Source organism: Bidens hawaiensis, unplaced genomic scaffold (genome assembly GCF_021521415.1).
Source record: "Bidens hawaiensis isolate Kalapana, Puna unplaced genomic scaffold, B.hawaiensis_p1.1 tig00007737_1, whole genome shotgun sequence".
Taxonomy (NCBI): Eukaryota; Viridiplantae; Streptophyta; class Magnoliopsida; order Asterales; family Asteraceae; genus Bidens; species Bidens hawaiensis.
In genome coordinates, this window is record NW_027491536.1 from 6,416 (window position 1) to 31,598 (window position 25,183).

Here is a 25,183-nt window from a genome sequence, read left to right on the forward strand (position 1 = left end):
GACGGCGGAAAGGAATTATTATTATTAGTAATATAAAAATATATATATATATATATATATATATAATTTATTTAATGTTAATTTTACAAAGATTAATAATCAAATTTTAAATTATAAAAAGAATCGGATTCGAAAACGGGTACCTGGGTCGGGTCGGATTGGGCAGATGTCACACTTTCGGCTCATGATGTTGGGGTTTACGCTTTTGTAGCGTCGAGGGCTCAGTCTTGGAAGCTACAGAATCACATCTTAAGGAATACCGGAGTTGTCGACCTGGACCCAGACTACGTGCAGGCCCTGGAACGCCTAAATGGCGCTCTCCCAGACTTTGACATTGGCGATTTCTCTAATATGGACACCGCCCCACCAAAGCCTCAAAAAACTTTGGCGAATGCCCTTTTTGGAAAAATCGCTCAGAGCCTGGGAGAAGTTTTTGGATTGTCCCCCCGACAGAAGGCGGTTTTTGAATGCTTACAAGGTCCTCATGCCCAAGATTTTCTGACCGTTATCCCGATTGATGGCTTGGGCCAAAGCATGTCTGCGGTCGAGTATAGGGCCATTCTTAAGTACCGTTTGATGGTCCCAATGTACCCAGAAGACGAAACATGTCCGATCTGCTGTAAGGCCTGCCTGGATAAATTCGGAGAGCATGCGGTTCATTGCAAGGAGATGCCTGGGTTCAAATACCGACATGATTGGGTGCGGGACGTTCTTTGGGACATCTTAAGGCGAGCTGGGATATCAGCTAAAAAGGAAGCCCCCGTAAACTTCCTTACAGACCCCACGGAAGGGAGATCCTCTCTACGACCGGCAGATTTGCTCGTCTTTGGTTGGGCCGGGGGAAAACACGCTTGTGTTGACCTCACAGGGGTATCTCCCTTAGCTGGTTTGAGGGATAATGGGTTTGTAGCTGGGCAAGCAATGAAAAGGGCTGAAACGAAGAAGGTGGAGAAACATGCTAAAGCCTAAAAGAGAACCAACATGCTTTTGTCCCTCTGGCTTTTGATACATTTGGCTCATTGGCACCGGAAGCTATCCGTTTTCTAACTAGGGTCCAACAGGTTGTGCATAACAATGTGTCGACTCCAAAGGGGCAGGGGTATGTCTTTAGCAGGTTAGGGTTTGCAATTCAGAAAGGGGTGGCGGCGCAGCTTGTTGCCCGCCTACCTGCTATATTGATGTAATATCTATGTTTCTACATATTGGAACCAAATTTTTAACACATCTAAATAAAGAAAATTGATATGTTTATTTAAATATTCAATATGCTATTAATTATTAGTTAAAAATATATCATACCAATTTCAATATCTTGTGTCAATTTTTTTTTTGCCTAAAAAGTTGACTCGAGTAGCAAAACCGAATCCTAAACCAAACCGAAACCCAAAAACCTAAAAACGAACCGAAAAATCAAAACCGAACAGTTTTAAAAAGTCATAAAACCGACAATTTAATTTTAAATTCATTTTTAGTAAAAAACCGCATCGAATCGCACCAAACATAACCTGGCTCTCACCTGTAATAATAATAGTCAAACATCGACCGTCAATTTAAAGCAAAGCTTATGTCATCCGTCCATCCACCAAAGCAAACACCTGGATAACCCACCCGCCCAGTGTCTCTTGGATGACGTGTCAAATAAAACTGATTTAAAATCCGTATTTCAAGTCCGATACCCCTCGCGCTCACATCAACATATCACATCACATCACAATAACATTACTCTCTGTACGCTCCGATTCAACTCAAATTAGCTTCAATTTAGCCCTAATTTACGTAAGCATTCGTTGAGTTTACATATCATTTGTTCAATTAAGTTTTTCATTACATCAAATTGCTTGTTCGTTACTGTTGTGAGTGGTTAATTTGACCGTACGAGTTGCATTGTTCACCTAGGGTTTGTAATTGTTGTGAATTCACTAATTTGAAACAGATGTGTTGTTTTTAGGTTATTTTTACACGCTGTTTGTTTAATTAAGTTATTGATTACATCAATTGCTTGTTCGTTACTGTTGTGAGTGATTATTAGACCGTACGAGTTGCATTGTTTACCTAGGGTTTGTAATTGTTATGAATTCATTGATTGAGTGAGTGTAATTCACTAATTCGAATTAGATATGTTGAATTTAGGTGTGATATGATTTGTGAATTAGGTTTTTGTGTGAGTGCGTTTGTGAGGATTCGATGATTTTACATGTTATATGTTCAATTAAGTTATTGATTACATCAATTGTTTGTTCGTTGTTGCGAGTGATTAATTGGACCGTACGAGTTGCATTGTTTACCTAGGGCTTGTAATTGTTATGAATTGACGTTAGGTTATTTTACATGTTATTTGTTCAATTAAGTTATTGATTATGTCAATTGATGTTCGTTACTGTTGTGAGTGGTTAAATGGACCGTACGAGTTGCATTGTTCACCTAGGGTTTGTAATTGCTATGAATTAGGTGGATGGATATTCGAAGTTTTGGTTTGGATTGATTGCTATGCGCGCTTAATTTGTGTTTCGGTTATGCCGATTTTAGGTTTGATATGATATATGAAGGTTTTTGTGTGAGTGCGTTTGTGCATGTTAAGTAATATGGCTGAAAACCTATGCGAGGCTAATTCAGCACTAGTTTACGTGAGGATTCAATGATTTTACATTTTATTTGTTCAATTAAGTTATTGATTACATCCGTTGTTTGTTTGTTTGTTACTGCTGTGAGTGATTAATTGTTGTGAATTGATTGATTGATTACTCCGCGTGTTTAGTTTTTGTTTCGCCTATTAGTCCGTGAGTGTAATTCACTGATTCGGATCAGATATGTTGAATTTAGGTTTGATATGATATGCGAATCAGGTTTTTGTGTGAGTGCATTTGTGCATGTTAAGTAATTCTACAGCTTAGGTTATTTTACATGCTTTTTGTTTAATTAAGTTATTGATCACATCGTCTGTTTGTTACTCTTGTGCTTGATTATTAAGACGTGCGAGTTGCATTGTTTACTTAGGGTTTGTAAATGTTAATGAATTGTGTGGATATTTGATGTTTTTTTTGAATTGATTGATTGCTCTGCGACTCTGCGTTAGTTTCTATGTGAGTGCAATTGTGCATGTTTGGTAACAGAGCTGAAAATCTAGGCTAGGCTAATTGAACAAAATAACAATGTACTTCAAGCATTTATACAGCTTAGGCTTTATAGATATTTTTTTTTCTTTATAGCAATCTATTTATGAAGCTTTTTATTATACAATCATAGCAAAGTGTTTTTACCAAAATGTTTTAATGGTTGGTATATAAATTGAAATTAGGTTACCTTTTTTGTGTAATTTCTAAAAGTACACTGCGTTGATTGGTAAAAATGTGTGAAAGTATGTTGATACTTTGCACCACAAGGCCGGATGTAGTTGTATGTCATAGTGTATGTGTAACTGTGTAAGCTTTGTTGGTAATTGGCTTAAAGATGTTGTCTATAAGAGTATCATGGTGCTTATATGTGGTTGATTTCTGATGTTCGGTTGGTTTTAGTTTAATAGATTCAGTTATGGGCGATGAAAACATGGTTGAGGCGGTGGATAATGGAACCAAGTCCCCAGTTAAATCTGACAATGGTGGGAAGAATCAGGGATCTGAGGAGATGTGTGATAAAACTGAGGATAAACCCGGAGAAGTCAAAGATGACAATAAAAAAACTAAAGAAGTCATAGATGAGAATAATAAAACTGAAGAAGTCATAGATGACAATAATAAAACTGAAGAAAAAGATGACAATAAAAATACTGAAGAAAAAGATGACAATGAAATTACTGAAGAAGTCAAAGATGACAATAAAAAAACTGAAGAAGACGAACTTGACAATAAAGAAGAGAATGAGGTAGCTGTTAGCAAGGAAGAAGAGAAAGATGAAAGGAAAGAAGAAGCCAAGAGTGATGCAATGGAAGTTGATGACGCTGGAGATGCAGATGAGCAACATGATGATAAAGCTGCTGAAAGTGCTGAGTCAGAAGAGGCGGGATCAAAAAAGCGCGCAACAAAGAAGAGTGGTGGAGAAAAAAGCAAAAACAAGAAAACAACTGAGGAGAAAAAGAAGAATGACGAGCTTAAGACTCCTGTTGCTCCAATAATTGATCGACCGGTAAGGGAGCGGAAATCTGTAGAAAGATTGGTTGCAATTTTTGAGCTGGACGCCTCCAAGGAATTTCAAGTTGAGAAGGTAGTGTTAAGGAACTTTTAAGATTTTGTTTGTCGTTTACATCTTAAATTGTAGAAGCACGCTGTTTCCTTTCTGACTGATATATATGTTGTTATAACGCAATGCAGGGACGTGGCATGGCTTTGAAAGATATCCCAAACGGTAAAGTTTTAAATGTGTTAATGTCTTTTTCCTTTGATGCTGACGTTGCATTATTGATTCACTTTTGCTTCTGACAGTTAGTTTGGTTTGCAATAATTATAAGGGATTTATTAAGCATAACCCTTAGTGATATGGGTAACAATGAACATATGCTATATGATTATTTTTGTCTAAAAAGGAGTGCTCCACAACAAACTTAAGGTTATTGTAAACTATATGTTTACATAGATGATTAAAATTAACCATACTATGGTTTCCTTGAGGGTTATGCTTAGCATTTTCCACATTTTAATTTAACAATTTGTGATGCCCTTTTTTGTACATTATTATATATTATTCGGTAAAGATTAGTCAACCTGTTGAAAAGAGGAAACACCTTTCATAATCTAGGAATTTTTTTTGGATCTTCGTTCACTTAGTGATTAGTATTTTGATGTCATGCGTGTAATTATTATTAAAATATAAGTTTTTCATCTTTCTTTTTTCTTATTTCTGACGTTTTGGTGCTGTGTTCACTTTAACTTTAATTATGTTGGTTATCCTTTTGTGTTAAGTCTATAAAAAGACCAGAATTCTTTACCAATTACGATGTTGATTTTGTTACTTATTTTGTGTGCAACTGCAATGCGCTATCATCTAATTATTTAGTCAGCAGAATACTGTTAGGGTTTCTTTTCTTTTTTGTTAACATGTCTAGTTAGCTTGAAGTTTTTTTGTCGTTTTTGGAGATTGAAGGTTTTTTTATTTAACTTTTTTCCTATTTATGTCTAAAGCTTGTTCTACTTTTCAGTCGCTTACAAGTTATCCAAGAAGAAGGTGGCTGATGAGACACTCAAGCTGCTCCATACTATCTTATTTGTGAAGAGAGGAAAGGTAATTGAGCTTCAATTTATGTGTATGCATTTCTGCTTTCTCAAAATAAAGTTAGCATTTTTGTGTATAAAGTGTATTCAATAGGCATATACTGTAAATGGAAGACACTCTTGTGTTTAAGTGTTGTGACCGTTTCTACCTCATTCGACTTATTTGCTACTTATTTGAATTTGTTGGTAGTACAGACCTAGGATCCTGATTATATATTAGCTCTTATAGTTTATACTATACTGAATTTAATATGTTTCATTTAGATAAGCCATGTACTACAAGTAATTGGATGTTTGTTATACAGCTTAAAGTTTACCAGTCAGCTGATGATTTCTTGAATGAAACTATTTGTCTATAATTTACCGTTGTTCATAGTCAAAATGTGTATATAATCAAACAACTTCAGCTAAAGGTTCTGCAACCCTTTTTGGTTTAATGGACTCCAACAATGTACATAAGATTCTGCTATCATGCGTCATTAGAGTTTGTAGATACTGCGTAATGGCTCTTCATTTGCTTCAAACTGGAAAATGTCTTCAAATAATATTTCTTCTTTGGCTGAAGGGCTATTGTGTTTGACTTGCAGGCTCCGGAAATCAAGAGTAATGTACTGCGGTTTTCTGGTTTTGTCTGGCATGAAAATGAGGTAAAAGTAACTTGTTGCTTTCCTCACCCTTGTTAAAAACATTTTCCTACCTTGAATTTTAATCGGAAAAGCCTAGGAGCACTAAATGTCAAATGATGTAAGAAACACAAATCCTTTACATATCAAGAATGAATGTGCATGTAGATATATTATATTTAAGGTACATACTATGATACTTAAATATGGTACGAAATTTTAAGTTAGAGATAAAGGACTCACTGCAGATATGGAGTGTTTGTGCATTATGGAATGTAATTGATCAAAGGTGGAAAAATGGACTGGTTGGGTAATAGGTCAAAACGGGTCATTTTTGGCATGGTCTGCAATGGGTAGGGTTGGGTTGAACACTTTTTGCATGTAAAATCTAAATCTATAGAAGTGAAATAGCATGTCAAGTTGTCAACTGTCAGCTATGATTACAAAATCCTCTTTGCCAGATTTTCAACTCATTTCCTTTTAAGTTGGTTTTTATATTTGATCTGTTTTGACGCATCAGAGATAAAGCATGACCCAATCCAACCCATCCATTTATAAGAGAGTAAAAAATGGTGGTTGTTGCTTAATCATATTGGTTGTTGCGACTATGATTTATAACTTATAAACTTGATATTCGCTATTATTTTAGGAAAAACAAAAGGCTAAAGTGCATGAGAAGCTTGACAAGCTCAATAAGGAGAAACTGCTTGAGTTCTGTGATCTGCTTGACATACCAATTACCATAACCAAAATAAAGAAGGTTTGTACTTTGTTTGGTTCTTTTCTTATCTAAGTATCTGCAGTCATGTTTTCATAATTATAGTTGCAAGTTGATTTTGATTTTCTGGTGAAACCAGCATAATATAATTTCTTTTTTTCGCGTGCAGGAAGATGTCATTGCAAAACTGATAGATTTTTTGTTGGTTCCACATGCTACAACTAGTGAGCTGCTCGCAGACAAAGAACAGGTCAGTCGTTTCCACCTTAACTCCAAAAATTGTTTGCATACTATTATCATCTCTTAGACCATCTCCACTGTATGCACCAAAAATACTAAACTGGTGTAAAAGTAAATTACCTGGTGTAAAAGAATTTGATTATAAATTTTGGTGCATACATTGGAGCTGAAATGAATTTGGCGTAAGCATGTTTAAAAAATATTGCTATTTCATTGCTAAATAATGTAATTTAGTGTATACATTGGAAATGCTCTTATATAAAACATGTTCTACAGTCAAGTAAAGGTAGCAAACGCAAGAGGGTGAACAAAAAAGGCGCATCAACTCCTGAGGCTACACCTTTAAAAGACTCGTCAAGGGTACATTCTCATATTTGAAAATGGTTATTTTGAAAAAAATCTACTTTTATTGACGTGACATTTTGATTGGTCGTTTTTATTTTGTGAAAAAACTACATACTGGTCAAGTTCCTCAACTTTTTTTTTTTACCTTTTTACAGAAACCCCTATGCACTTTTACTTTTTAAGCGGTTAAATCACTAAATGGTATCGCAAAATGTGTAGTGTTTTTCATCCTGTTTATGTGCCTTTACATTGAAAGTTTATAGCCGTCTTGTGTATGTTTTTACAAAAGCAGAAAAGTAAACGTGCATCTAAAGAACACAAGGAAACTTCTGAGACCGAAGACTCAGAGGAAGAACATGAGGATGGAGATAATGAACATCAGAATGAGAATGGCGGGCCTGCAAAATCTCAAAGTGAAGATGAACATGCGTCTGATCCTGAATCCGTGGATGAAGAAGAAGAAGAAGAAAACAGTAAGAAGCGCAAACGGGATTCTAAAAAATCTTCTTCCAAGACGGATTCAGCTTCAAAAACCAAATCTAAGAAAGCACCACCGCCAAAGAAATCTAATGCTCAAAAGAAAACTCCAACCACAGTTGAGTCAAAATCCAAGGATGAAAGTGAAAGTCAACCTCCCACAAAGACTTTTTCCAGGAAGAAAAAAGGTCAGGTGGTTGATGACAAGAATTTAACTTCCAAGAAATCTGCTTCCAAAGACAAAACTGGTAAATTTAATTACTTTGTTAAAGTTACCTTTCTAAATAATGAAAGTATTTACGAGGCTGAAAAGGTTAAAAGAATAACTGTAAAATGCCGAAGCACATGTCATGTGTCATATTTATATAAAGCAGGCGTAGATTTGAAATCTAAATTGCAATTTATTACCACATTCGGCAATCGATTTCATTGCAAACGAAAGCACATGTAAATTGTCGATTGTCAATGTGGCATTGGTTATTGCATAGCCAGTTTGCCACGCAAGCCGCAGTGTCAGATTCCACATATTTAAAAGACGTTTATGTGGAAAAAAAATATTTACAAGTTTAAAACAGTTACGTTTTTTTATAGTTATATTTAAAAACAATTATTAAAGGCCACATCACATGTCCCGTGCTATGCGGTGCATACATATATATTAGGTGCAAAGCCGATATCAAGCTTACAATTTATTACTGATTCTGGCAACCAACCTCATTACATGTGATATACATCGTCTACTTGTTTTTTTAAAGCGAAAAAAGCTGTGAAAGAGAAGGAGACGCCAAAAGAGGAGAAGCCACAGCCTAGTGACGATGAACTTAGAAGTGCAGTACATGAGACCCTTAAAGAAGCTGATTTCAATACGGTAGGAATCTCTTACGTTATTTCGTGGAAAGAAATTTTAGTTTTCATTTTAACTAGTTTTTAACCTGGCGCGTTGCGCCAGGGCTATTCGTAACCGATATCGATCGAATTCACGTTGACTTCCCGCCGTAACGTTCAGGTTTTACAAGCAACGTTCGGGTTTCAAAACGCTCGGGTTTTACCAACAACACATGGGTTTTGCCAACGTTCGGGTTTTACCGATGTAGCGAACGGTAAAACCTAACTTAAACACAACAGTCACAACAAATAAAATACGAGAAATTCGCGTTCGAGCTGTAAAACAAAATACACTAACATACAATAACATAGTGAATAACAAAATACACATGAGATGCAGAGAAAAGAACCCCGTCGAAGAAAAGGAAAAATGAAAAGTGGTGTCAAACATTAAAAAATAAAAAGGAGCAAAAGTCTGTGAAAGATGAATGAATCGAACTTGGGCAAATAAGCAGGTTGGGTTTTATCAAATATATCTTACAACCATCACACCATCAAATAACAATTGTCAAAATCTCCAAAGCATTTGCCTAAATAGTCAAAGTATCTGCTTTCTAACTTTGTGGCACCAACAAATGAACTTTAATATATATAGGTGAAAAGCCCCCGGCGTTGCGGCGGCGCAGCAACATGAGTTCGGTTAGTATCAGGTTAACACATCGGAACTAAACCAAAAATAAATTCGTCAACATACAAACACAACCCCCTCATTGCAACGACAATCCGTCGCGAACTCGGATGGTATCGAGTTACGGCACCGGCAACGTGAGTTCGGCTAGTATCGGGTTAACACATCGGAACTAAACCAAAAAAGTAAATCCATTAACATACAAACACAGCCCCCGCATTGCAGCGGCAATCTGACGCGAACTCGGATGATATCGAGTTATGGCGCTAGAGCTAAACTTGGAAAATATTCATTAACACCCAAACACAATACATTAACATATTTAAAACAAAAAAAATGTGCGTCTTGTGCCGGCAAACATACACTAAATCGTAAACATAAATTAGTAAGTAACACAAAAAGAAACCCGCGTTGACGATGAACTGATGTGAATTCGGATGACATGTGTAAACTTAAATTAATAAGCTTCACTAACATATTTAAATAAACTTGGAAAATATTCATTAACACCCAAACACAATACATTAACATATTTAAAACAAAAAAAAATGTGCCCTCTGTTCCTAAATAGCTTCTTTCAAAATGGCTTCCGCTTCCTCGGTAAATGTCTTGGTAGAAGATATTATTTCTTGAAACTATGGTTTATTGGTTTTTAAGTAAGTACGTAACTCAACCAGAAATTTCCTTACCTGTCCAATTTCTAATGAATCGAGATAACCGTTTGTTCCGGTATAAATAGTAAGTATCTGTTCTTCTACCGCGAGAGGGGCGGATTGGGATTGTTTAAGCAATTCGCGTAATCGTTGACCTCTTGCCAATTGATTCTGAGTAGCTTTATCGAGATCAGAAGCAAATTGTGCAAAAGCTTCTAATTCTGCGAATTGTGCCAGTTCCAGTTTTAATTTACCGGCTACTTTTTTCATAGCTTTAATTTGAGCTGCAGACCCCACTCTGGAAACAGAGATACCCACATTAATAGCGGGTCGGATTCCAGCATTGAATAGGTCGGCAGATAAGAATATTTGTCCATCAGTAATCGAAATGACCAAACATACACTAAATCGTAAACATAAATTAGTAAGTAACACAAAAAGAAACCCGCGTTGACGATGAACTGATGTGAATTCGGATAACATGTGTAAACTTAAATTAATAAGCTTCACTAACATATTTAAAATAAACTAAAAAAATCAGTACATAAAAGTCAATTATGGGTCGAACCTGCGAAGGAAAAATCAAAACATATTTACAATTCTAATCCTAGCCATCACACCACCAAGTAATATTTGTTAACATCTTAAAGTAATTTAATTAAAAGTCTAGGTTTGGTTGACCATGAAAAAGTTGTGGCACCAAGATCCACTATTTATCTTATATATATATAATTTTTTTAAACTAACAATACCATTTTTTACTATAATCCTATGAGGTTTCCCTATTCTTTTTTAATAACACTTTTGTGTTTGCAAATGTAAATAATTAAATTATCTACCAACTAAAAGTTAAATATATATCCAGGGTTATTTAGAACATAAAACTTTGATATTTAATAACATTTATTATGTATTTTGCAGGCAACCTTTCTTGACATTCTCAAACTGCTTAGTAAGCATTCTCTACTCTTTATTTGGAACGTTATAGTTTCACGTTTTCGACCCATTTAGCAAATATGTTGATTTGTGCTGCGCATTATCATTAATGGTCAAAGGGGTTAAGCTAAAGGATTTACTTAGATTTATGAAATCTTCTAAATACTTTTTTAGTAAATACAGTTCAGATTTTCATTATCATAAGTTTGTTAATGTTATCTAGTTATTACTAATTATCTACTAAAAATGAAAAATAAAAGTTGAAGACAATTGGATTCTTATAGAATCACCCTTTTTGCAACATATCAGGTAGGACTCTTTAATAGAACGGTAACAAACGTTTACTCATAGTAAAAAACAATAAGTTATAATCATTTACCCACATTTCAAATTTAGATAGCCAACGTTTACACATTTGACATCAGTCTGTTTTAACATAAGTTTACATGGGCAGATTTTGTGCACCAGAGATCGTACTTGTAGCTTTTTAGGTTGTACATAGAGGTTTTTTTTATATAATTAAGTATACTAAAGCACGTATAGGGGTTATTTGTATTTATATATTGGGCATGTGATGATAGATACCTTAAGAATCATAAAGAAAGTTGCTACACCAATTTTTACATTTGACTATAATGCCCCTACATTACCAAGTAGTTTGACCACTCAGTTTTTACATTTGACCATAATGCCCTTACAGTACTAAGTAGTTTCTTTTGGAGAACTAGCGGTGTGCAGATTAAAAACAACCTGTACTAATATCTGAAGTCATGTTTTTTTACTTCAGATGAGCAATTCAATACCGATTTGACACCAAGAAAGGCGTCCTTAAAATGCATGGTGAAGGAAGAACTTACAAAAATAGCCGATGAAGATGCAACCGGAAAAAAAGCATCAGTGTAGTCAGTCAATCAGTCATGTTGAAAATCACCGGCACTGGAGCGTAATTGGTATTTTCTATTAATCCTTTAGTTTTTTGCCAGTATGCAGTGTCGGGTCTTGTTTAACTATCTGTAATCTATTGTTAGATAAAAGTTTGTTTTTAGTTAACTGAAAATCCTGTTAAGAGATAGGAGTAGTTGTTGCTTAAGTTAATTTGTATGCATGAATATTAACTTTAGGCTTTTTATGGATTTTTTGTACTTTCACTTAGTGTGTATGTGATGTTTTTGGCTGTATGTTTTTTTATGTGGTCAAGCTCGAGCTTTAGAAAAAGAGCTCGAAATGAGCCGAGTTCGGGCTCGGCTTGTTCGAGTTAAATTTATCGGCTTTGTAGCATTTCAATTTTCGACATGGTGTGGAGAGTAACTTATTAAATGAGAACTTACCCTTTTAAGTGTTCTGGTATGAATTTTTTTTTAACTAACAATTTTTTCGCTTTAAATCTCTCGAATCTTTTACTTGTAAGGATTTGAACTCATCACATACACTTAGTGTGTATGTGATGTTTTTGGCTGTATGTTTTTTTATGTGGTCAAGCTCGAGCTTTAGAAAAAGAGCTCGAAATGAGCCGAGTTCGGGCTCGGCTTGTTCGAGTTAAATTTATCGGCTTTGTAGCATTTCAATTTTCGACATGGTGTGGAGAGTAACTTATTAAATGAGAACTTACCCTTTTAAGTGTTCTGGTATGAATTTTTTTTTAACTAACAATTTTTTCGCTTTAAATCTCTCGAATCTTTTACTTGTAAGGATTTGAACTCATCAACTGATTTTTAGAGGGGCAAACACCATATCACTATACCAATAAATTGAACAAGTTTTGGTATGAATATTGAGTATACAAATTAATATATTCAATTCTTTGACTAATTTAAACTTGACTTAGAAAGCTTAATACTCCATGATTAAAAACACTTGAGATATAAAAACTATGCGAGAAACTACTGTCAAAATTCAAAAACCTATAAAAAACAGTCTAAGATGCATTTAGATGCTCGTGTTAGAATTTTATACCAATGTATAATTGACCCTGACAATTAGATAATACTCCATATAACAAAGACCCCAAATGGAATGCTATATTTATGTTTGATTCTTCGACATGGGTTGGTGTCTTGCTGAGATAAGAATTTCATTTTCTATTTAATAATTTTGATTAAATAGTTTCCAACGTGGAGGTTTCAAAGTGGATAAGATTATAAAAAGAACCAAAGCCATCTTCTTTATCATGCTCTTGTCTTTTAGTAGCTTACATGGCCAACTGGCCATTCATATTAAAGTGGATATGTAAAGTAACTGGTAAGTGGTTTTAAAGGAGAAATAATAACTATTTTAAATTATTATTGTTGAAACTAAGATTACATATTTACGAGTACAAATTGGTTGACCAGTTCATGAGCTACTTGAAAGCAAACTAACAAAATGCTCGAAACTAGTCGGGTCTTATCAAGCCTGGGCCACAAATAAAACTCATTTATTCACCGAGCCCAAGCCTATGAGAAGATCGTTTAGAGGCACATCAAGAATTGACAAGCTTAGGAAGTTTAACTCCTCAACGAGCTCGAGCCAAGCTTTGGCTTGTTTAAGGTACCACACACGACCTAGAGCCAAGTTTGGCTTGTTTAAGGTACCACACACGAGTATAAGTTTTAAATCAACGAGTTCGAACCGAGCTTATACTCATTTAAGATACTACACACAAACTCGAACCAAGTTTGGTTTTTTAAATATCCTCAGAATATACAAAATTAATTGAAAATGTGTATAAATTAATTAATTAATAAATAAATAATAAACGGGCCGAGCCAAACCAAACCCGACTGATCTCAAGCTTAAGAAAAATCTCACGAGACAAGCTGAGCTTGAGCTCGAGCTGCTGTAAATCAAAATGAGCTGGTCTCGAGCCTGTTAGGCTCATTTATACTTTTTGAAGACCATATGTTTACTAATCCAATTAGTGAATCTGTTATAACAGATTAACAGAACCGGTTACTCGTTAGATATTTTCTTTCCAAAAAAAGTAGAAATAAATATTATAAATAAATAAATAAGTATTAATGGCAAAACTGTAACTTCTTCCTAAACAGACCCCAAAAAGGTATCAAAAAGCAAAGCACAGAAACTAAAAACATGGCCATGAAAAATTTGTAGCTCACAAACTTAAAACACTCAACAAACAATAATAATAATAATAATAATAATAATAATAATAATAATAATAATAACAAATAATAATAATAATAATAAGCTCTGATGAGATGATCGATGGATCGATCGGAATGGCGTGCAAATGCAGTGTGGAACGAAGAAGCAGAATCTATTATTCTTCGGATAAAGTGAAGGAGTTTTGTTTCAATAGAAGGAGTTTACGGAAGATTTTGCGGAACGTGTCTACGGTTTTGGTTTTCAAACGGAGTTTATCGAAATGGCGGTCTGTTTCCGGTAGTAAAACTCGCATTGTTAGGTCAGTTATTATTATTATTATTATTATGTCCGATCGGATTTAGATAACTGTTGTGTATATATTAGGATTTGTTGTTGTTGTTGTTGTTATTATTATTATTATTACTATCATCTGCTATGTGTGGTGTACGGCTCGTGAACTGTTTAGAGATGAAATTAAGTGTGAAATTAGGTTTGTTTTAGGGTTTGTGAAAACTTAGGGCTCAATTTGTTGTAGAAACAGTTTATTGAAGAGATTTTGATATAAATTGTGAGCATAACTCATAATTACACATAATTTGATGCAAATTGGCAAGCATGTGTGTTAATAAGGTCAATTTATCACCTATTGGTGTAGAATTCGATTTCTGTAGATAACATTTTGAATTTTGAATTGTATATTAGGAATTATGTGCTTGGATTGTGTATTAGGAATTGTGTGTATCAATTGTTTTGAGTGAAATAAAATGTGAAAAAACTTGTTTCTGCGAGTTCAATTTGTTATTCATGGTTTGTTTTAGGGTTTGTGAAAGTTTAGGGCTCAATTTGTTGCAGAAACAGTTTACTGAAGAGATTTAGAAGGATTTTATGATAGACTATGAATTTATGATCATAATTCATGATTTGATGCAAATTGGCTGTAATTTGGGAAGATAAACATGTAGATAAGATTTTCACATGAATTGTGCTGAGTGAAATTAAGTGTGAAAAACTTGTATTTGCGAGTTTAATTAGTTATTCCTGGTTTGTATTAGGGTTTGTGAAAATTTAGTGCTCAATTCGTTGCAGAAACAGTTTACTGATGAGTTTTAGAAGGATTTTAGAGATAAATAATGATCATAGCTCATAATCACACACAATTTGATGCAAATTGGCAAACATGTGTAATTTGGGAAGATAAGTTAGGAATTGTATATTTGGATTGTGTTTAGCGGATCTTTTGTCTGTTATGTACTTATGTGTAGTGTAAGTGAAATTAAGTGTGAAAAACTTGTTTCTGCAGGTTTAATTTCTTATTTCTGGTTTACTTTAGGATGTTTGAAAAATTAGGGCTCAATTCGTTGCAGAAACAGTTTACTGAAAACGTTAGAAGGATTTTAGAGAGAACTTATGGTCATAATTCATAGTCACACATAATTTGATGCAAATTGGCAAACATGAGTATTTTAGGGTTTTGAAAATTAATTGCTCAGTTTGTTGCAGAAACAATCTACTGAAGACGTGTAGTTTGGGAAGATAAATATTAGCGATATATGGAGATAAGATTTTCAGGTCAATGTTGTCCTAACTTAAGATTTAGGTTGAAAATTAGATCCATCTAGAGTTCTACCTTGGTGTGTTATTGTGAAACATTTGGTTTATCCTGTACGCATTTAGGTCTTGTTCTACATGATTCAGTTCTGAACACTATTACACACTTTAAACCGTTGTAAAAAGTGTTATCCTGTATGAGTTTCTGTGGAATAAAATATTGCAAAACATATACACATCTTAGGTTTTGCTTACGCGATTCAGTTTGGAAACTGCTATGCACTTTAAGCATATCTAAACAGTATTATCCTGTTATAGGATGCTCATAAGCCTCATATATTGATTTTTTGATTGACTAATATAAATATATGCTGTGATTTCACAATCGGTATGCTTTGTTGTTGCTACTAAAGATATCATATCACGTATGCTGATATCTTATAGACTCACATTGCAGCATGGATGTTCGAGAGAAATCAAAATCCACATTATTCGAGTCATCAAAACACAAAAGGGTTCCAATCTACGTTATGATGCCAATTGACTCTTTTGGGATTGATACAACTGGCACTCCAAGAATCAGAAAGTAATTACCATTTCTTGTAATGCCAGTCAATTTGAAAATAAAAAAAGATTATTATAGTTTGGATATAATAATCTTGTTTATATTATATTTGTTTTCCAATGTCGGTGGTGACACGTATACATGTATACAACCCTCTTGCTGTTTTCAGAATGAAGGCCTTAACTGTATCTCTAAGAGCACTCAAGTTGGCAGGTGTCCATGGAATTGCTGTTGAGGTTTGGTGGGGGGTTGTAGAACGGTTTTTCCCTCATTCATATAATTGGTCGTTATATGAACAGCTTTTCAAATTAGTATCTGAAATGGGATTAAAGTTACAAGTAGCATTGTCATTTCACTCAAATTCTCATTTATCTTCACGAGTACAAGGTATTAGCCTTCCACAGTGGATCATAGAGGTATGTTTTTTTACTTTCAATATTCTACTACTTGTGTTACACTATAGGATAATGTATTTATAGACAACTTAAGTATTTAACCTTACGTTTCATCATATCGACTCCAACATGAAAAGGCACTTAAAAGTTTTGAAAAGACATTTGATGAGGTGTCACCATGTTTTAGGTTCGATTCGTTTAAAAAACTTGAAGGCCATTTTTGCGATCTTATATGTTTCTTTTACCGAAGAACACGCCGATTATGAATATGCCCTTAAAACTTGTGAAATGACAAAAGCACATGTCGATATACTATGGGTTAAATTTGTTTTCTTTTCGAAAAGTTGTATGTCGTTTCACCCTCTAGCATAGCTTTGGCTATAATTGGTATTAATGAATGAACCCATATAGTCATATACATACATATTTGGGTGGCCTTATCCTAAATACAGTGTAAAAGGAATTTTCTTAAATACTGATGATCTTATTTTTGTTTCTTCTTATTTTTTAGATTGGTCAGCATAATAAGGACATTTACTATCGAGATCAGAACGGTTTCCCTAATGTTGATTATCTTACATTAGGGGTAGACAATATTCCTTTGTTTTCTGGGCGTACTGCTTTACAGTGTTATGAAGACTTTATTCATAGTTTCGCAAACAAATTTGACTCTTTAATGGGAACTATAATAGAAGAAGTATGTGTTGGTCTTGGACCTTCTGGAGAACTCAGGTACCTGTTGACCTATGAATTTGTCAATTCAGGTTATGCTTTTATCTCTAATGGGGTCAAACTTGGTAAAATAAAAGTTAGCTTAAAAGTAGACTGGTCAAACAAGTCCAAAGTTTCCACCATTATGTATCTATTTCATAGTAGTGAACTTTTACCATAAGGTCACTCATACATTAAGAGCATGTTTGGGATTGCTTCTTAAAAGTGCTTATGGCTTTTTGGAGAGGCAAAATATCCAAAATGCCCCTCCAAAAGCACCTAAAAGCTCCAAATTGGAGCTTTTAGGTGCTTTTGGAGGGGCATTTTGGATATTTTGCCTCTCCAAAAAGCCATAAGCACTTTTAAGAAGCAATCCCAAACACCCCTTAAAACTACTTTATAGGCTGCTTAAATTAGTTTACTCTGATTTCAACCAAAAACATATCACAATGATGAAACTTTTTTAAGTTTGTATGAAAAACAACTACTTTTAACTTTTAAATTGTCGATGCCTCATTGAAGGTATGTTTGTCTTTTCAAAAGTTTTAATGCCATTTTTGTCATCGTGGCATACTTTTGACAGGAAGTAGTAATAATGAAACAAGTTACATACTTCGGTGGCCTGTAAAGTAGTTTTAATATATGTATGGCCTTAATAAAACAGTTGACACAATAAGCATCTATTTCAAAACTTGTTGATCACCATATGCAGATATCCCGCTCATCCCCTTCAAGATGGCAGATGGAAATTTCCTGGGATTGGTGCATTTCAGTGTTATGATAAATACATGTAATGCAGCTTAACCTCTAATGAACCAACTGATTATAATATTTCCTTTTTACTCACATTTAAATATATTATTGTTAATTTAGGATGGAGGACTTACGTGCAGTTGCTTGGCAAGAAGGGAAGCCTGATTGGGCCAATAAAGGACCTCCAGATGCTGGTGATTATAACAGTTTTCCATCCGATGTTCCTTTTTTTGAAAATGGAGAGGGGAACTTTTTATCTGATTATGGCCATTTTTTTCTGGTAAGCCATTTATTAGCTTCATTGGTCTTAAATTGTTAATTTGAACGGTTCACTGACACCAATAAATCAGCAGAGCCTAGAGATTGAGACCGATGTCAATGTGAATGATGAAAGATTGTAAATGAAACGAACGAACACGAACACGGGCATGTACGTGTTCGTTCATTTTATTTTATACGAACACGAACACTTAATCGAGCAAATATATATATTTATGTTTGTTTATTTAAAAAGTGAGCAGTTGTGTTTGTTTATGTTCAATTGTTTAAAATCTAAACGAACATAACTGACAAAGATAAACGGACATATATGAACACAAACATAAATGAACATAAATGAAAACACTTAAATGAACTTAAACTAACAAATATAAAACCTCTAACTAGATGATTCATCCAGATAATATTTAATTATTTTTCATTCATATATAAATGAACATAAATAAACAGACATAAAAGATCATAAATAAACGATCATAAACGAACGTTTATGAACATAAATGAACACACATTTTTTGTTCACGAACAGTTCATCGAACGTTCGGTTCGTTTACAGGCCTATGTGTATGTGGAAATAGATTAACTAGTTTTTTAGGCATGCAAAATTTTCTATTCGCCATGAAATCGACTAAATTCTGCTTATGTTTGCTTCATAGGATTGGTACAGTGATAGGTTGCTCCGTCATGCAGATGCAGTTCTTGAAATTGCAGCAAATTTGTTGAAAAAATATCAAGAAAATGAGCAAACTTCTGTACGCGTGGTGGCTAGAATTGGTTTGTTATATTGGTGGTATCAGACCATTTCTCATCCTGCTGAGCTTACTGCCGGTTACTACAACACTGCTTTTAGGGATGGTTATGATCCGTTGACTTCAATGTTGTCTCGTCATGGTGCAGCTCTGCAGATCTCGTAATATTCTATCTTTAACTTCTTTTGTTTATATAAGTCGATGAAAAATATACTTACATTAATATTTTAAACCTTGTAGCTGCTTTGAGATGTTGGACGATGAAACTCCCGAAACCTTTCTGTGCAGTCCAGAAAGTTTACTTCAGCAGGTACTCTCCTTCCTTTTTTTCTTCATAACCGTAACTGATTTCCCTTTTAATATTACAAATTCGTTGTATTGAAAGTAAAATAAAAGAAAATAAGATGTATACCTTAATAGTTAATACTTGATAATTTAATATACCTGGCTGATAATTTACTACTTATCAGATAAGGGCAGCCTCAAAGAAACAAGTGGTAGAATTGACTGGAAGAAATACACATCAGCGGTTCGATGAGGTATGCGTTTTCCTTTTACATATGAACTTTTACTTCGATAAATGCTCTTCACTTTTGCCAATATACTTATCAGTGTTTTTATTAAAATATGTCAAATAAATTGATTATAAATTGCATATTTGGTAAGAAATGGAAGGTATATTGTGTTAATGGTTGCATATATCGGTTAAAAGCGGATAGAGTTTTTTAGTATCAGAATAGAGTACAAATCAGAACTGTAATTAATTAAGTATAAGTACAAAAATATATTTTCTTTTTGGGTATATTCATATGCGGGTATCCGAGTTTTAATCCTATAGCCATGAAATTCGCCAAATTGTATTGCGTATCTACTTTATGTTCATGTTTGTATCATAAATGCACAAAACTAACCAACTTTATACTTTTCACGTATCTACTCTTCGTGCATCAGCTTTATTTTCTAAAAAAAACGAGTCATTTTCGTGATGTTCCAATTAGTTAATCCATGTATGTAACAACTTGCTAATTTGATTTTGCTATTTTTCTGAGCACTTTTACCTGACAAAATTTATTATTGACTTTCTGTTTGTAGGCCGGTCTAACGCAGATACATTCAAATTGTTATGATTCACAGGCGGAAGCTGTGAGATCATTTACGTATTTCAGAATGAACGAAAAGATTTTTAGGGTCGAAAACTGGAATAACTTTGTACCGTTTGTGCGCAGGATGAGCACTGATTTGTAAAGTTACATCTTTACCCTTGCAACGATACGTATAATTGTGCTACTGTTCATAATCCCCTTTTACCTTGCAATTTTATACATGCAGAAGATATTGCAACTTCTTTCTAATCTGTAGCAAGAAACTGTAGTGTGGAGTTTAGTCTTTGTATTGCTTTTTAGTAAAATAGAGAAAATTAAGAGAATTATCATTTTTGGTCACATTTATGCGCCAATATCTTACATCTATAATCGTCACAAATGTCTTAGAATATACAAACCTACCCGTTTTTTACATTTCTTTATTTATACTGTGAGACTGGTATTATTGTTCATTATTGAGCTTTATAAGCAAATATCGGTTATGGGACATAAAAGGAGAATAGTACAGTCGATGATTATGTTGTCTTGTTGGTGTATTTGGAGAGCTTGAAACAAGTAAAGTGCTTGGGGATATTAAGTTATTTATGGATGAAATGTAGATCAAAGTGTTTAAATATAGATTGGGATAGATGGAAAAACTTGGTTATGTAATCAGTTTGGTGGTACGTTTTCCCAGCTCTTACTAGCTTCACGGTAGGTAGGGTTGAGGTTTTCTGGTTATTGAAATTCACAGTTTTATATCTTTATAAGGCCAAACGTAGTGGGTGTTGAATTGGGCGATAAATGGGCGAAAATTGGCTAGAACACCGCCCCCCCCCCCCCCTCCCGGCGATTTTAGGGCGATTTGGGGCGGGGGCGGGGATAAGTTGTCGCCTGCTCGCTTGAATTATAATAATATAATAATAATAATGTTATCGTTGGGGGTAAAGGCTATATATATAAAAAAAATTTAAACTATATATATATATATATATATATATATATATATATATATATAAACATACACCTTCTTCTCCATTTCATACACAATTCATACCCCAAATTCTTCAAAAAATTTAGCAAAATGTATACTACAAACAACCCAAACCAACTGACACTCGTGGAAGTCGCCGCTACCATGAGAGAAATCATCAAAAAACAAAAAAAATGTGTCGAGGAACTCAACAATGTCATGAAAGAAACCAGCAAACAACACGAAAAGATTGACCAAATGTTGGAATTGCGGGAATTGAGTGAAAAATACGAATCCCTCAAAGCGGCCGGGTTACACGAAAAGGCCGCATTATTGCAACGACAACGAATTGAAAAAATGCGCAAATATTATGAATATTAGTATGTTATCTAGTTGTTTTTTAATATTTTTAGTTATGTATTTTTTTTAATTTTAATGCATTATTAGTTATGTTTTTTAATTTTTTTGTATTTCTTTTTAAATTTAATGCATTTTTATTTAATTATCTAAATAAATTGGTTTTTATTTAATTAGTTTAGTTATAAAAAGAAAATTATAAAATAACACACTGTGGGCCCAACTTGTAGCCCATACACCATTACACCCCAAAAACAAATTTTCACTCCATGCTGATTGGGCGCCAAGTGTCACAATTCGCCCCCAATTGTAGCCCCTTCACTACACATGGCCTAAAGTTCTTTATAAAGCATGTGACTGACATGTAAACTTTTACAAAATAAATGGTGTTGCTAAATGTACTCCCTCCCATTCAGTTTTACTAAACATACCCCCTTTCAAAAGTTTTATATTAATATGGTTTAAACATTTTTTATTTTTCCTTTGCCATTTTTTTTATCTTTTATTATCATTATTATTAAAACATAGTTTTTTTTATACTTTAATTTTTTATTTTATTTTATTTATTATTATTATTTTCATATTATAAAACAGTTTTTTTAGTTTTTAAAAATAACAAAATTAATTTTTTATGCAAAAAAACGTTTCTTTAATTAAAAATAATGTTTTTTCTATTTTAGTGTTTTTATAAAATAATTTGTTGGGATAGTTTACCTTTTTTTTAAATAAAAATCACATTTTATAACCAATAAAAAAGATTAAACAACATACAAATTGATCAACAAGTTGGTTTGGTTCTCATGTCACGTCACATTATCTTATTATCTTATGCACCTAAACCTAACAAAAAAAAATAATTTTCAAATGACTTTTTTTTTATCAATAAAAGACATATGATAAGATAAAAATATACAAAAAATTTTATTGTTCTTATAAAGACATAATATCATTATTTTTTAAAGCATTTAATAATAAATAATAAATATTATTATTATGATAAAAAACAATAAACACGAAAATAGAGAAAATGAAAAATAAATAAATAAATAAATAAACTGTAAGATTTTTTATTTGATATTATAAAGAGAGACTTGAAATAAGTCATTAACAAAAAATATTAGAGGATGAGTAATATATCAAATAAAATTGTAAACTGTATTGAAAGTTTAGAAAATAAGGTATAACAAGTATTCAAGAGAGATACGTTTAGCCTAACCTGACTCATAAATGCAAGATTGATTATGATTATTATTTATGATTCCAATAAATATTATTGTTTTCCTATGGATCTTTGATAATATAGGATATGTTATTGGTAGGTACAGCAACTGCCATGCCATGCCATCCCTGCCTCCTCCTTCTCAATCCTGTAATTCATCACCACCATAACAATAACATAAACATATACATATGGCCTTCACAAACACCATAATATTATTATCAACCATCTCACCACACCTCATTCACTCCCTTAACATTCAAAACCCTACCTCCAATCCACCACTACCACCGCCGTCGTACAACACTAATAATCACCAAATCATCAACTAACATATTAGAGTGTTTAAAAGCTTCCCGTTTAATGGGACGTTGGTGTTCTTGTTGCTGTACTTTGGTGTTGTTAGATACCCTAACTTTAGCAGGTGTGTTGTTGTTAGAAATGCCATTTGAGCTTGAAAGTTTTTTTTGGGGGAAAAAATTGGCCCCAATTGGGATTGAGTTTGAAAACAAGTTATAAGTTAAAAACAGTGTTGTAAAAGTCGGATTCCAAGGCTTTGGAATCGGCGATAACAACCTTGTCGCCTTTTTCAACTCGGCCACCATTACTCGCTAAGGTCCAACTAGGTCAAAAGTCAGAGTATTCGGGATTACTCGGCCTCCAAGGTCAACTTGGCCACAATTTTTTTTACTAAAAGAATTAAAATTAACAACAAAAAATGAATTTTTTGAATTATGGGTTTTTCATATGAATTATGCTTATTTTGACCAATGTTGTAAAAGTAGTTCTCCAAGGTCGAGTACTCCCCGAGTACTCGCTACAAGGTATGGCATCGAGGGGAGTTTCTTTAACTCCGCCTAGTTGCTAAGAATCGATCGATTGTGGTCAACCTAAGCCAGAATCGCATCTAGTCGGTCAACTTTGGCAGATATTGACTTAAAAAATAAAACATAATTCAGATATCTATAAATTATTATAAAAAGAATATCACCTTTTTAAGTTAATGATTAGCAAATTTTGTAATAAATTAATATTTAAAAATGTATTTATCTTGTTTTTTATTGATTTTCACTTATTTTGTTACAAATATTAGTATACTTACGATATTTGACTTATTTATAATATCCGAAAGTTAATTCTCTTTATATTTACAATTTCCGAGTACACCCAACTCCCCAGTCGTCCGCCTAGCGGCTTTTGCAACCTTGATTTTGACGTGAATTATGTTTGTCTTAACATATATATAATATCCAATAATTATTTTACATTATATTTATCATGTTCGAGTACAAACCGAGTACTCCCTACAAGGGGGTCGGCCGCCTAGCGAGTTTTACAACATTGGTTAAAAAAGTGTGGCAAATACAAAAATCATTATTATTTTAGCGCTTTTTGAAAGGGTTAAAAAAGTTGTTTTCAAAATGGCTTTATGATAAAACCAATAAGTTAACAAGCTGGTTTCAAACTCAATCCCAAACATGCTCTAAATCATTTTGTTAAAAGCTCCAAATGAACAGAGCTTTTTCGAGCTCCAGCCAACCACTTGCCTCAACTAAAGCTTGTTTAGTTATCTAGGATGGGAAGCTCTTTTAGACTTGTCAAGCCTTAACGAGTGTTATGTAGTTCCTTTTCGGTTTGGTTTTGATTTTTTGGATAATCCTAGCTTTTAACAAAATCATTTCAAGCTCACATCATTTTGTTAAAAGCTTTGATAAAAGGCTTGAAATAAGCTGAGCTTTTTCGAGCTCGAGCGGACCCTGAGTCTTAAGTTTTAACTCTTTTGGACTTCTATATGTATTACATATTATACTGCACAACAAGCTTTGGCTCGTTTAAGGTACTACACGAGCTCGGAACAAGCTTAGACTTCTTTTAAGGTTTTTTGCAAAATATATAAAAGAATTAGAAATATATATAAATCAATTAATAAATAATAAATGAGCCGAACCCGGTATTGAAAAAAACTCACGGGCTGAGCTCGAGCTTGAGCCTAGTCGAGCTCATATACACTCCTAAGTCTAATTAATTGTTATACATGTGGGCTAAAAATCATTTTGTTAATTAATAACTAATTGGTTGTTACACACTCGGGCTAAAATAACTAATTTTCGCAGGTACGTTAGGTTCAATGCGATGCAGGCCGTCGTGCTTGACGTGTTGTTGATTTTCCCTGATCTTTTAGAGAGGGGTTTCAATCCAAGTGATGGGATTGGGTTGGATTTGATGATGAGTTTGGATAGCACTGTGTTTTGTTTATGTTGGTTAGTTTGGTTTATGGTTCATCTTCTTGTGTTTTGGGGCATCTTCCCAGATTACCCCTTGTTGCTGAAGCTGCTGATAGACAAGTTATGTAAAACAAACAACAAATATTATTATTATTATTTGAAAATTGAAATTGTGTTCAAGATTATTAGTTTCTGGTTAATTGGGTTATGATTTTTGATTTTTTTGAGTGATTAGTAGGACCGGCAAACGGGTCGGGTTTGGGGTTCGGGCTACTGGTCAGAATAGGTTGATTTAAAAAAGGGTTATTTTGATTAGAGCCTCTCCTTGCACCGATTATTAGTTTTTGGTTTCTTGGGTTATGATTCGTGCATTCAATGGGTTTTCGGTTTCTTGGGTTATGATTCGTGCATTCAATGAGTGATTAGTAGGATTGGCAAACGGGTCGGGTTTGGGAGGTTGATTTAAAAAAAAGGTTATTTTGATTAGAGCGTCTCCTTGCACCGATTATTAGTTTTTGGCTTCTTGGGTTATGATTC

General features: G+C 33.7%; 2 protein-coding genes and 1 long non-coding RNA gene across 5 annotated transcripts; all 3 read left to right on the forward strand.

The window, feature by feature from the left end:
- Nucleotides 1–1,595: 1,595 nt before the first annotated feature.
- On the forward strand, nucleotides 1,596–12,030 carry LOC143635858 (DEK domain-containing chromatin-associated protein 1-like). Of its 2 annotated transcripts, XM_077103586.1 has the most exons (13): nucleotides 1,596–1,776; nucleotides 3,513–3,628; nucleotides 3,701–4,197; nucleotides 4,305–4,338; nucleotides 5,129–5,211; nucleotides 5,789–5,848; nucleotides 6,474–6,584; nucleotides 6,712–6,792; nucleotides 7,059–7,142; nucleotides 7,420–7,852; nucleotides 8,360–8,472; nucleotides 10,692–10,722; nucleotides 11,494–12,030. In XM_077103586.1, the coding sequence occupies exons 2-13, from the start codon at nucleotides 3,529–3,531 to the stop codon at nucleotides 11,607–11,609; spliced, it is 1,743 nt and encodes a 580-aa protein (XP_076959701.1). In that variant the 5' UTR covers nucleotides 1,596–1,776; nucleotides 3,513–3,528; the 3' UTR covers nucleotides 11,610–12,030. The 2 variants fall into 2 exon arrangements, with proteins under 2 accessions (XP_076959701.1, XP_076959700.1); XM_077103585.1 differs by having other exon boundaries at nucleotides 3,513–4,197.
- A 1,848-nt stretch (nucleotides 12,031–13,878) lies between these two features.
- Nucleotides 13,879–20,198, forward strand: LOC143635806 (inactive beta-amylase 4, chloroplastic-like). 2 transcript variants are annotated; one of them, XM_077103547.1, is made up of 10 exons: nucleotides 13,879–14,109; nucleotides 15,796–15,924; nucleotides 16,073–16,319; nucleotides 16,810–17,030; nucleotides 17,722–17,799; nucleotides 17,883–18,042; nucleotides 18,698–18,951; nucleotides 19,031–19,100; nucleotides 19,261–19,329; nucleotides 19,883–20,198. In XM_077103547.1, the coding sequence occupies exons 1-10, from the start codon at nucleotides 13,904–13,906 to the stop codon at nucleotides 20,033–20,035; spliced, it is 1,587 nt and encodes a 528-aa protein (XP_076959662.1). In that variant the 5' UTR covers nucleotides 13,879–13,903; the 3' UTR covers nucleotides 20,036–20,198. The 2 variants fall into 2 exon arrangements, with proteins under 2 accessions (XP_076959662.1, XP_076959663.1); XM_077103548.1 differs by having other exon boundaries at nucleotides 13,901–14,087; nucleotides 19,883–20,197.
- Nucleotides 20,199–22,755: 2,557 nt separating this feature from the next.
- Nucleotides 22,756–24,831, forward strand: LOC143635807 (uncharacterized). The gene is made up of 2 exons (XR_013154127.1): nucleotides 22,756–22,845; nucleotides 24,536–24,831. It is a non-coding gene; the product is annotated as an uncharacterized LOC143635807 (long non-coding RNA).
- Nucleotides 24,832–25,183: the final 352 nt, after the last annotated feature.